At 44.2% G+C, this 12907-nt stretch overlaps 1 protein-coding gene across 1 annotated transcript; it reads left to right on the top strand.

The window, feature by feature from the left end:
* Positions 1-10361: 10361 nt before the first annotated feature.
* LOC136645025 (olfactory receptor 5V1-like) lies at positions 10362-11306 on the top strand. The gene has a single exon (XM_066621284.1). The coding sequence runs from the start codon at positions 10365-10367 to the stop codon at positions 11304-11306; it is 942 nt and encodes a 313-aa protein (XP_066477381.1). The 5' UTR covers positions 10362-10364.
* The last annotated feature ends 1601 nt before the right edge of the window (positions 11307-12907 follow it).

A 12907-nucleotide genomic window follows, 5' to 3' on the forward strand; every position in this document is an offset into this window, starting at 1 on the left:
AGTTTCCAACCGTGTCAGGAATCTCACTGAGGCTTTCCACATGGTCCTAGATTAGTGCGGGCTCACACCTGGTGCATTTGCCCTGCAGTAGGTTTGCTGCTGGGGCCAGCCTTGCTTTTACAGTATCATGAACTCCTTGGAGGATGAGAGAACAATACAGGTGTAATGAACACATTGTGGTTTTATGACTCAGTGACTCAGCCATTCCAACTGCACATTGATTCAAAATCATGGCTAGAATCATGTATTCCTCTTCACAGTCTACCAACCATCATGGTGTAGTGTTGGACTAGGACTGGGGATACCCAAGTTTAAATCCTTCTTCAGCCACGAAATTCCCAGGGTGGCCTTGGCCCAGCTCATCTCTCTCCACCTAACATACCCCACAGGGTTGTTGTGAGGACAAAATAGAAGAGGAGAACTTGGGGGGGAAGGGTGGGTTAGAACTGTAGCTACTCATAGGAATCAAGTGATGGTGCTGTCAGATTGGATGGCCCTTAATTCGGATAAATGCAAAAAATGCCTTTGGTCTTGAGAAAACAAACTAAGGGTGCAATCCTAACCCCTTATGTCAGTGCTTTCCAGCACTGGCATAGCAGTGCCAATGGAACGTGTGCAGCATCCTGCAGTTAGGTATCACTCACTGAGGCCTCCTCAAAGTAAGGGAATGTTTGTTTCCTTACCTCAGAGCTGCATTGCCCTTATGTCAGTGCTGGAAAGCACTGACATAAGGGGTTAGGATTGCACCGTAAACAATTTAGAGCTGAAGTCTTGAACTGAAACTGTTTCATAATAAAAATATAGTATTGTTTCTGGGAGCAACACCTTTGAATCTGGAGTACAGCACTTCCACATGCTCTTGATGCAGTACAGAAGGTTGAAATGAACCATTCTGAAAACGGATCTCCTAGTTAATGCAGCTTCTGTGGGAGATGCAACAAACCAACTGAAGCATCACTTATGAAAATTTCCTAAACCTTTCAATGCAGTTGTATTATCACCCTGAAGTTCAGTGGGAAAACACATCCTAAGCCTATTTTCAGAATTAGAATACATTGGAAGAGACCACTGACTTTTTCTTACCTCCGCATAATTTCGGATATCAGCCAGACTGCTGAAAGATTTGGTGGTATCCTAGGTTGAAGTTTAATTACAAGAGCAATTCCTTTGACAATTATATCCTAAACCAGATCTACAAATAAAATCCTGTTGGGATCCTGAACAGCGTCTGAATCATTATTGACTGTAAATGAAATGTCACTCAAATGAAATCAATGGGAAAATGCCAACAAACTTTAAATGTAGTTAAAGTTTCATTTATAGTTAGGTCAGTAAATTTTATCTTCGTGTAATTTTTACTGTCTTTCTTAAAAACAAACAGTTAACCTACCTGCTCTTTGCATATGTCCCCGAGATGCTCCTCTGAACACAATATGTCCCCCAGGTCTTAGACTGATGGTTAAATACTGCCTCCTGAATTAATATATAGGATTCTGAGAAAGAAACAATTGTAGTCCATTGGTAAACACAGCAATTGCAGGTAGGTACTCACATTTTTTTAAAGCGTTTTGGATTCTGAACTTGATAAATCTCATAGAACTGCCCATAGGACTATCTAGGCTCAGCCTTACTGGAAGCATACTGACAGGAATTTTCAATATACAGTATTAAACAAATGATATATACAGTGCATAATAAAAATTATGTTTTGCACACTTACAGAGTACTGTATTTCCATGCTATGTAGGGTGAGTTCACACTTGTGACTCATTCAATGACTGCATCTTCAAGTGAAAACTTGTTTTTGTTGAACAGCCGCCACAAATGCAATAGGCAGAGCTTTCAGCTCACCTCAGATTGAAAGTGTTTTCCAATTGACATGGTTCTCACATTCATCTGAATGTGTGAATTTCAAGACTGACTGGGTTATATGAAGATGCAAACCAACAATTACTAGTCATGCTTTTCTTGGGAGAAAATGTGTATACCCAGTGCTTTTTTTGTAAAAGAAAAGGTGCAGGAACTCACAACTTGTTAATCTTTTATTTATTTATTTATTTATTTATTTATTCAATCAATCAATCAATCAATCAATCAATCAAACCTTTATTAGGCATAAATATTTATTTATTTTTAAACCATTTTTTATTGGAGAAATAAAATATTTTTAATGTGCTTCCCCCCTAAAGATGAACTTACTTCTTAGTAGACATGCATAGGATTGGGCTGTCAATCTCCACATCCCCTTCCCCCTAGCTACTTTTTCTACACATGGGGAAAAATACTGTACAGGTGCACTTGTAGCGGGTAGTATGTAGGGTGGCACTGCTTCAAGGAGAGGAAGCAGTGAATGGATTCCGAAAAATGGCTTACATGAGTTCCATGTAATAAAATTACTCTAAGCAACTGTGGGAGTAAGAAGAAAAAAGGAATTCTTACACGAGAGGGGTCCTTAGGTGCACATAGAAACAGCTACGTTTGCAAACAAGCGATTAAATATGGTTTAATTCAGGTATCCGAATACTCTGTGTCTTTGGGAAGGCACTTGGCATGCAATTGTATGTTCTCTGCTGCCCTGAGCAGCTGCTGTGCATTGCTGGAGAGGAGCTGCAAATGCTGGCTGGTGGAGGGCATGCTTGTGGGGGAAGGATGAGGAGGATCTCTGGCAAGGCTGGACAGCATGTTGTACACACGTAGAATCCCTTTTCACCTGCCCTTAGCATATGAAAACAGGTGCAGATATATATCTCTGCCAAGATTAAGAGCCCAATCCTAGGTATGTCTACTCTGAAGTAAGTCTCAGTCTAGTCAATGGAGCTTACTCCCAGGAAAGTGTCTAGGATTGCAGCCTAAGAGCCCAATCCTAAGCATGTCTACACAGAAGTCCACTTTAGTGAATGGGGCTTACTGTGGATAGGATGGCAGCCTCAGGGCCCAATCCTGTGCCTGTCTATTCAGAAGTCAGTCCCATTAGAGGCAGTGGGGCTTCCTCCCAGGAAAGTGTGGAGAGGACTGCAGCCTCAGAGCCAAAGCCTGTGGCTGTCTACTCAGAAGTCAGTCCCACTAGAAGCAGGGGGGCTTCCTCTCAGGAAAGAGGACTGCAGCCTCAGAGCCCTTCCTCTGCCTGTCTACTCAGGCTGCAAGGCTATGACACTTTCCTGTGAGTAAGCCCCATTGAACACAATGGAACTTACTTCTGAGTAGACATGCATAGGCTTGGGATCTCAGGCTGCAAGGCTATGCACCCTTTCCCAGGAGCAAGCCCCATTGAGCACAATGAGATTTACTTCTGAGTAGACACGCCTAGGCTTGTGCTGCAGATTGTCACGGGGGCTGCACCAGCCAGCTTCCTTCCCCTCCTCCTCTGCCAAGCCAGTACCTGGGCATTCCGTGGGTGCCGCAGCCTGTCTCCCTGGCTGGCTGGCTGGCTGGCTATCAGTCCTCCTCCTCTGCGTCGGCGCGTGCCCTCCACTGGCTGGGACGCAGAGCGCGGGGGGAGGGGAGGTGGGCTGGGCTCAGGCAAGAGCTTGGAGATGGGGGCAGGAGGGCATCGTTGTGCGGTCAGGCAGGGGCCAGGCACCCGCCCACCCTGCACCTCCCAGCACCCACCCACGAATGCCTCTGTTTTGCTCCCTCCCCATCCTGGAATGCCTCCGAAGGGGAGGGGCCCCTGCAAAAAGTTGCCGGAACTCCGTCCCCCCGCGTTCCATTAGAAAAAAAGCCCTGTGTATACCTGTGAGTTTCACTATCTGATGACTGACAGCCCAATCCTAGGCATGTCTACTCAGAAGTAAGTCCCATTAGAGTCAATTGCACCTACTCCCAGGAAAGTTTAGATAGAATTGCGCTCTACGAGAGGATTTCAAAGCATTGATCCTGGCCAGGGATTTGACTAAAGAATTCTAATGCCCCTTTAATGGCGACAAATGTTTTCTGAATGGGCACCTGCAAGAACCACAACCCAGGACAGTGCCCTGCAGGATGTCTTATGTGAGTCAAACAACTGTTTGCAGTTTGGAGAGGGAAACAGTGAGAAATCTAAGAGTCAGGTCTCATGTTTCATGCTTCATAGGTGAGTTGATCTTGCTTCCCACCTTCCCAAAAATCCCACAGATTGGAACTGCAGAAAGAAGGGGGGCAAAACAGTTGATTATGCTGGCCCTGGAACTTCTCACTGCTTGGAAGTGAGGAGTATGGAGCATTAAGAACCTTAATTCCAGGTAGATTGGTTCTCTGTTTGTCAGCACAAAAATAAGATAGGGAAGTTTTGCTCCAATCTGCAGACCTTTCAATCAGATATCAATTTATGTCTCACATTGTCACTCAATTACAATGCCTTTCTTGGTTTTAAAAATTTCTTACATCCCCGTATTCCGCGCACAATAAAATTGGTATGAATAAACCTGCTTATTGGCAGTCACTGTCTATAACCCAAAGAGATTTGATTGTGGGTCCCCAGTCTCAGGAAGGAATCCTTCCCAGTATTGCTTCCTGAGATCCCTTCAATCTGAAGATGGCAAGTATTAAACCTGTGGCCATGAGCACACAAAGTATGTGCTCTGCCACTGAGTTACTGTTATGTATTTATTTATTTACAAATTTATACTCCACTTTCTGTCCCTAACGGACATTCAGATCGGCTATGGCCTCCTATGGAGACTATGAAATGCTTTAGATATATAATGCTTAGGGCAGAGGGTCAGACCAGATGACCTACAGGACTCATTCCAGCTTTGTGATTCTGTATCTGTAAAAAGCAAATGATAATATCCTGTAGAAATGACATCTAAATAAAACAAAAAGTATTGTTTCAAGACTTTGCATGTCTATTGTTAGTATGCTAACCTGGAAGGAATTCATATAGATCTTTTCCCCCTTAATACTTTAATTACGGTATGTACCCTACTGCAACCCAGAGGCTCAGAGCAGGCAACATCAGTTTCATAAAAAGCGTTGAATTAAAAACTGTTCCATGAGGTTTTGAGTGTGCAGAATCCAAGAAGTTGTTTATATGCTGTTTGAAAGTAATATATACTTTGGTGACAGGAGAAAAACTTCAACTACGAGTATTTAGAGCAAAATGGAGAGTCAAAACTTTGGCTTGCATGGAGGGTAATGTAGAAGTCTGTGAAATAGGGAAGTGCACTATGCATAAACATGTACAGGACTTGAAGTCCACTAGCTAAAGGGCTCTTCTGTGGACACATTGGCACCATTTTCAGGTGGACTAGATCCATTCGACACAACCTCCCCAGCAAGACTGTTTCCCTCTCTGCAACAGCTCTCTTTGCCTCACCCAATTTTTCCTCTACCTCTTTCCTTTCTCTGCTTCAGTTGTTCCCCTCCCCAGAGCTTCCTTCACCACCCACCCTGCTGTTTGCTTCTCTTCCCTTGCTCTGCATCTCCTCCAGAGCTGCAAGTGGAAATGTGACAAAGGATCAGACACGGCTGCCCTTCCTGTGATGTCTGATTGCAGGAATGATGTACGCTACAAGATGTATTTTTTGTTTCCCTTTGCATTCTTGAATTGTAATGTGCAACAGCCATGAGCAGCTCACAGACCACCCTGACTTACAGTGGTAACAGACTGTGCCTGAAACCTTGACAGTCAGTGTATTTAGTACCTGGCTAAATGGATCATTGATCTTGACACCAATGAGGCAATTCCCTGTGAATTTAGAAAAGCACCAGTTCAGCTCTAGGCACACACAAACAAGGTGTTCATGTCCAACCACCTGTGTAAAAATGTGGATTAGAATGTGTGTTTGCATGTATGGTACATTGGAATTCAAAGCAACACAGCATAGATGGTCTCCATTGCTCATGGGCATGCATATGAATGCTCAACTCACATGAGTGTACATCTGAATGCACATCTAGTTTATGCCCAGAATTCCTATTCCAAAAAATGATTCACACATAGACCTGGTTATACTTGGAAAATATCCTGGATCAGGCCAAAACAGTATCCTGTTTCCAGGAGGAACCAGATGTGATATAATATTCCTTTCCATAACTTTACCCAGTGGTTCTCAAACGTTTAGCACCAGGACCCACTTTTTAGAATGAGAATCTGTCAGGACCCAGCAGAAGTGACATAATCAAACAGGCAATTTTTAACAATCCTAGGCTGCAATCCTACCCACACTTATCCAGGAGTAAGTCCCATTTACTATAATTGTTAAAAGCATATTCATAGTAGCCTGTTAAAAGTACAGATCTGTAACATTTCCCAAATGCAGTAACAAACCTTGGTAGCATTAAGTCTATTAAAAATGAAATATTGAAATTAATGGGGACCCACCTGAAATGGGCTCTTGACCCACCTAGTGGGTCCTGACCCACAGTTTGAGAAACACTGCTTTACACTATAGACTAGAGAGATATTGTATATGATTAGGGTTGTGTTAGCCCACAGGATTTTTGATTTTTTTTCCTGCAAACAGTTGTCTGCCATCTCATATCATAAACTGTTTTTGAAATGCCATCCAAGCCTCAAATCATAGTCAGTCCTCTAACGGGATCAGATATGACCAGGAGACCCCAGTGGGCATGTCAGGAAAACAGCCTGCTGCCCAATACCTGGCAGTGGTGTGATGGTGAAAGACTCACCGCTGTGCTGCCACCACCCCTGTTGCCCTCCCCCTCCTCCCAACTCCCATTAGAAAAGTCAGATAGGGCACAGAAGGGAGGGAGGAAGTGGGGAGAGGCTGCTGTAGGGTCCCAGTCATCTCTCTGCACCTTACTTTCCATCTTCCTTCACTGCCTTCTCAAATCGCATAGTGTGGAAAGAAGGGCAGCAGAAAGAAGAGAAGGTAAGGGAAGAGTGGTGGGGCAATCTGAGGCCAAGCAGGCAGGTGGAAGGGGAAGGGGAGATCTACAGACATGAGAGTGATCTGGGTGAGGGGGAAAAGTGCAATCTGGGGGTGGGAGATGTGCTCTGGGGTAAGAGGCGATGTGGGGGCAGGAGGGGAAAATTGCATGTTGTGCTTAAGGTTCCAGGGTGGCAATCATGTGAAGGGTCCCTTCTCATGTTCAATGTTTGTCTCTGCAGACAAATGCTAATCCCAGGGAGGGTGGGACTTCATGAGCACTGTGGTGGCAGCACATAGCTGGCCAAAATGCTCACTCTGTTCCACCTACAGGAATACTGTACTTGTCTATACATATACATATGTATATGCAGGGCCTAGGAGAGGGGGGTAAAGGGGGTAATTTGTACCCAGACCCAGGGTCAGAAAGGGGGCCCAGGAGTCACAGGAGGGGGCCCAGAAAGTTCCTGGGATCTTACATTTTCCTATCTCATCTGAACTCGCAGCCTGCGGGAGGGGCACAGGCATGCAGTGACAACTATTGCTGCAAGCCATACAAACCAGGCCCAGAAATGCACCCATCACCCTCCTTAACACTGTGTCAGATCTGGGAGGAAAATGGCCTGCTACAGTAGCTCTTCAGCTTGTGGATTTGATAACCATGAAGGAGTGTATAGGAGCTCAGGGACCCAGCTGCAGGACTACTACTGCTGCAGAAGTTCATTCTGATGCACACAGCACACTGTCCATTCTACTGTGAACTCAAATATGAAGATGCTAATTTTCTGCAATGGATTTTCTATATTTCAAAGATTTTAGAGAGTCTAAGGACTGTGTTTTGGTTTTCCATATTACTTTATGTAGCTGGCGCATGGTTGGGTAGACCTGGGCTCCGCATCAAAAAGCCTGGTAGACCTGGGCTCCAAAGGCTGTTCAGGCTGTCAGCATCTTCTCCCTAACCTATTTTGCCCCCCCCCCATCTGCCTGCTGCCATTACCCCCCTTTCCCCTTTGAGAAGGGGCCCAAAAGAAACTTTGTACCTCCTGATAAAATTCCTCTCAGAGACCCTGTGTATATGTATATTTATATGTATATGTATATGTATAAGGAATAACTTGTGAAGAGGACTCCACTTTCAAATGCAGCTTGCAGTACAGGGTGTGGTTTGGGAAGGGGACATGCTATTTAAGAACAAAATGTCTTAACACTTCCTTCAGCTTGCAGAACTTATGTCATGGTTCTTTGGATTTTGGACATAATGGTATAGATCTGATTTGTTCCTGTATAGGAAAATGGAGGGTTAACAAGCAGTACAGAACTGTATAAATTATTTTATCTGGGATAAACAAAATAATTTGTCATGAAAATGTCCAAATGGATGTTTTGTCTAAAGAACGACAATAAATATACACTTCAGCTATGAAATCTTATCTTTGATTTAGTAGAAATTACATTTTTTATGAGAAAATATGCAACCCTGTAGGACACAAGGAAAAACTCAGAAATCAGATGAGCTACATAAGAGTAAAGAAAGAAAGACAAGGTTCAGCATACTGAGTTCTTTGGAAATTATTTATGAGGTAAGAGATATTTTTAAAAATTAATCTTGCTTCAAGGTTGAGGAAACTAAATATGTTATCCTGTTATATGTGTGACAGGAAAAATGTTGGTAAAATAAGATTTTTTCCCCCTTGTTTGCAGCAGAAGAGAAAATTGAACACAAACAGCTTCCTGCATGGAAATTACTGTCTGTGGAAGTGATTTGAAAGGGCCACCATAGGAGGTTTTTTTTTTTTTTTTAAATTAAAGTTTGTGAGGTGCTGCACAACTGTGAATCATTGAGCACAAGTCAATCAATGGCTACTAGCCATGAGAGCTTATTCTACGTCCAGATTCAGAGACAGTATGCCTCAGACTACTAGTTGCTAGGAAACAATTGCAGGAGAGAGCTCTTTGCCAACATGTCCCATTTCTGGCCTTCTTGGAAGTACCTCATTGGCCATTATGGGAAACAGGATGATGGACTAGAAGGACCCAGGTTCTGATCAAGCAGGAACTTTCTTATGTTCTTATAAAAGCCTACTACAAAGGACTTCAACAGGTGGGTCACAACCTGACCTCACGCCATTTTATTTTGAGGTTCAGGCATACACAGCTTGAACAGTGGCCAGGAGTAAATCTCACCAGAGATTTTAGATTTGGAAGAATTGCTTTGGCCAAGCCCCCCCAGTCTTCAGCAGTACTGAGTCAGTGAACATGAGTAACTGCTATCATAGAGAAAAGACCTGGGCATTTCAGTTCTAAGTGTGCACTTTTTATTTATTTCAAGCACAATTCTGTATAAGCTTATTCAGAAGTAAGTCACACTAGGTTCAATGGGGCTTACTCCCAGGCAAGTGTGCCTAGTGTTGCAGCCTTAAAAAATGGAATTATGGAATTATGTAAAATATTAAATTGGGAGAAAACCAGCAAGAATAATCATAGCTGCAGAGAAACTCTCATATGAAGGACTAGAACATTTTGGGGATTTGTCTTCTGAAAGGGTATCAGTAAGTAGCAATATTATACAATACAAAATAACATATAATTTCTATGTTGTGTATGTTGCATTTATAGCCCAACTTTTTTTCCCTGGAACTTCAGGTGCTGCTTTTGTTGTTCTTAGGCAATCCCCCATCTATGCAGTGCTAGTGCAGGGTTGTTGTGGGGCTGAGGCCCATCCACCTTCCTGGTTGCTGCTATCCCTGGATACTGGGGATCAGTCATAGGTTGCCTCATGGGTTTGGGCCAGTGCTCCACCTGGTACACCCTTGATGCCACCACTGCAACTAGGCACTGATCAGCCCTAGACCTCCATAACTCAAAATGTTAAATCCTGTACCCTCAGACCATGCCCTGGAAAAAAAAAATAGAGCAAATGTGCTGTTAAATATAAAAGATTTGGGAAATACATTGTAACTGAAAAATGTAAAACTTTGTTATCCAAAGGTAGACTTGGCCTGCCGGCCACCACCACCCCCACACACACACAGAACACCCTCCCTCCACCATCCCCAAAGCCCCATGCTGGCGGCTCGCTGCCGGTGCAAACTTACCCATCTGCGTCGCTGTGGAGGCTGGATCTGGCCTCCTTAGGCCAGTGCACATTTGTGCACCTGCCCAGCTGACTCTGAAGGAGGTGCAAACATGCCTTATGGCATGTTTGTGACACTCCCAAGCTGGCATAAGAGACTTATGCCAGCCCAGCAGAATCTTAGGATTGTGCTCTCAGGTTATCAACAATGGAGGATGCGGGCAGACTGGGGAATATTCCACAAGACATAATATATAAACTCTATAAACACCCCTGTCATTGAATATATATTCATGGGGTTAATTCTGCAGGAAGATGGTATCTGGTATTCATTTGAATTCAAGACACCAATACTAATGTTAACCTTGTTGGAGTAATTTGTAAACTGTACAACTGTATGTTCTGTTTCTTGTACATGCTGTTCATTCTTTTATCCCTGGCCAGTTATTCCTTTCTTTTTTAGAAACAGCTTGGAGTAGATGGAAAACCGAAGCTTCATAGAGGAGTTTGTTTTCCTGGGCTTTTCAAACCATCCTGATCTCCAGGTTTTATTCTTCTTAGTATTCTTAGCCATCTACACAATAACTGTAGTAGGTAATGCACTGATACTAACCTTAATCAGAACAGATCCAGCACTTCACACACCCATGTACTATTTCCTGAGCATCTTGTCATTTCTAGACATCTTCTATACCTCTGCAACTGTCCCTGTTATGCTGGCTAACTTCTTCCGACCAAGTAAAACCATCTCGTATGCAGGATGCATTTCCCAGCTGTTCTTCCTCATTACCTGTGCAGGAACAGAATGTGTGCTGTTGGCTGTCATGGCATATGACCGATTTGTGGCAATCTGTAGCCCCTTGCATTACACCAGCATCATGAGCAAAAGTGTTTGCATGAAGCTGGCAGTGTTCTCTTGGCTGTGTGGCTTGACCAACTCACTGGTGCACACTCTCCTTACATCTTCCTTAACCATTTGCAAGTCTGATCAGCTCAGCCACTTCTTCTGCGATGTGCCCTTGTTGTTGAAGCTCTCTTGCTCAGACATCTACATCAATGAAGTTGTGCTCCATCTTGCTAGTGCCTTGATAGGACTGAGCCCCTGCCTTTTTACTCTGGTTTCCTATGTCCGTATCATCAGTGCTATCCTGAAGATCAGTTCCTCCAAGGGAAGGGCCAAGGCTTTCTCCACCTGTGCTTCACACCTGATTGTGGTGATCATATTCTATGGTACTGCCAACTTCAATTATAACAGGCCAAGTTCAGGATATTCCCTGGATATAGATACTTTAGTTTCTTCCCTGTACTGCATTGTCACACCCATGTTAAATCCAATTATCTATAGCCTAAGGAATAAAGAGGTAAAAGCCAGTTTGATGAAAATGGGCAAAAAATATTTTTCTTCCTCAGTTAGAGTATAAGGAGGGCCAAAGAGACTTGGCTGATTTTAAACCAAAATCAGTGCCTGTAGCCACTATATCTAAAATATTGAATAAAACAGTTTGTGTAAAAGAACATTATTTTTTAACATATATCTCACCATTTTCCCATCATAGATCCCAAGGCAACTTACTTGGGCCTAGCTGAAGGTGGGATGCTGCCTGAGGCAGTCCAATTCTGCCACCCAACCCAACAATATTTTTAAAGAAACATTAACATGTGTTTCCCCACCACCACCGCCAATGCTGCCACCAGGAGCAACCAAGTGAACAAGGATAGATCCAATGTGGTGATCCAGGGCCCATCCCCTTACATCCTCTGGATTGTCATCTCCTTCTGCAAAGTCCCAGCATGGTCTGCTCATCCACTTGTTTCAAACAGGATCTCAGGGACAAAGAAGGCAGTGATCCAGAGCAGAAGGTATGGCCTGAGGGGCCTCCAGGTGACCATGATCTGCCTTTCCTTGCCCTCTTGGTTGCTCCCTGCTGATTGAGCAGAGAGATTGAGGAAGTATTGGCAGCAGAAGTAGCCTTTTCCCGCTTTCTTTCTTCCCGTAGCAGTGGGCCGTCATTGCCTTGATCCTCTTCCTGCTTAGTCTCAGCAAGTGGGTAGAGAATTGGAACAGTGGTTGAAGAGGCTCTGGCAGCAGCAGGCTGGGAGGGGGGCAGCTCAGCAAACTGCTTCCCCCAACATGCCCCTCAAAGTAAGCCTTTCAATTGGCTAAGCTCCATCGGTCCAATCTCCCTCCCGCCCTGCTCCCTCACCTGCCCACGCCTCCTCCTCACCCTCTCCCCACCTCCCCTGCCCTGGAACACCTCCTCCCTGCCTCCCCCCAAGCCCCCACCTACCTCTCTGCTGCCTGGTAGTCCGCGTGACCACTGAGCAGCAGAGGTCCGGTGCTCCACTGGTGCTAGCCCAGTGTTGGCCAATGCTGGGCTAGCACCGATGCTCCACTGGCACTAAGGCCTGCAAACATGCCTTATGGCACATTTGCAACAGTGCGCACCAGCTGTGAACTGGAGCGCACTCTTTAAGATTGCGCCCTGAGCTAACATAGGAAGCTGTCTTATACTGAATCAGGCTCTAAATACATCTAACTCCGTATTGTCAACACAGAGTGGCAGTAACTCTCCAGGGTTTCAGACAGTAATTGTTCTTTCCTCTGTCCTACCTAGACATTGAATCTGGGACTGTCTGCATACAAAACATACTCTCTTCCATTGAGCTACATCCATTCCCCAAGCTACAAATCAAGTATCTGATTCAAATTTTGCCCCTAACCTACCTCACAGGGTTGTTGTAAGGATTATAAGAATGTATGTGATATGCTCTGAGTATCCTGAAGTGCTGCCTAATAAATTATGTCTAGATCAGTCTTCACTTGAAAATAATCTCTCTCGATCAGCCATATCTTCTCATTGCATCCACAAATTCAAGAATTAAATCCTTTCAGTGTCTAGCAGATGACAAAATACAAGGGTGTTTTCTCCACACATTTAGTTTTTGATGTCTGTAAGGAGGCACTTCATTGCTCAGAGAGAACTGAAGAAGTAACGCCCGTCTCTCCACCTCAGTCTCTTTC

This window comes from Tiliqua scincoides, chromosome 3 (genome assembly GCF_035046505.1).
Source record: "Tiliqua scincoides isolate rTilSci1 chromosome 3, rTilSci1.hap2, whole genome shotgun sequence".
NCBI classification, from domain to species: Eukaryota; Metazoa; Chordata; class Lepidosauria; order Squamata; family Scincidae; genus Tiliqua; species Tiliqua scincoides.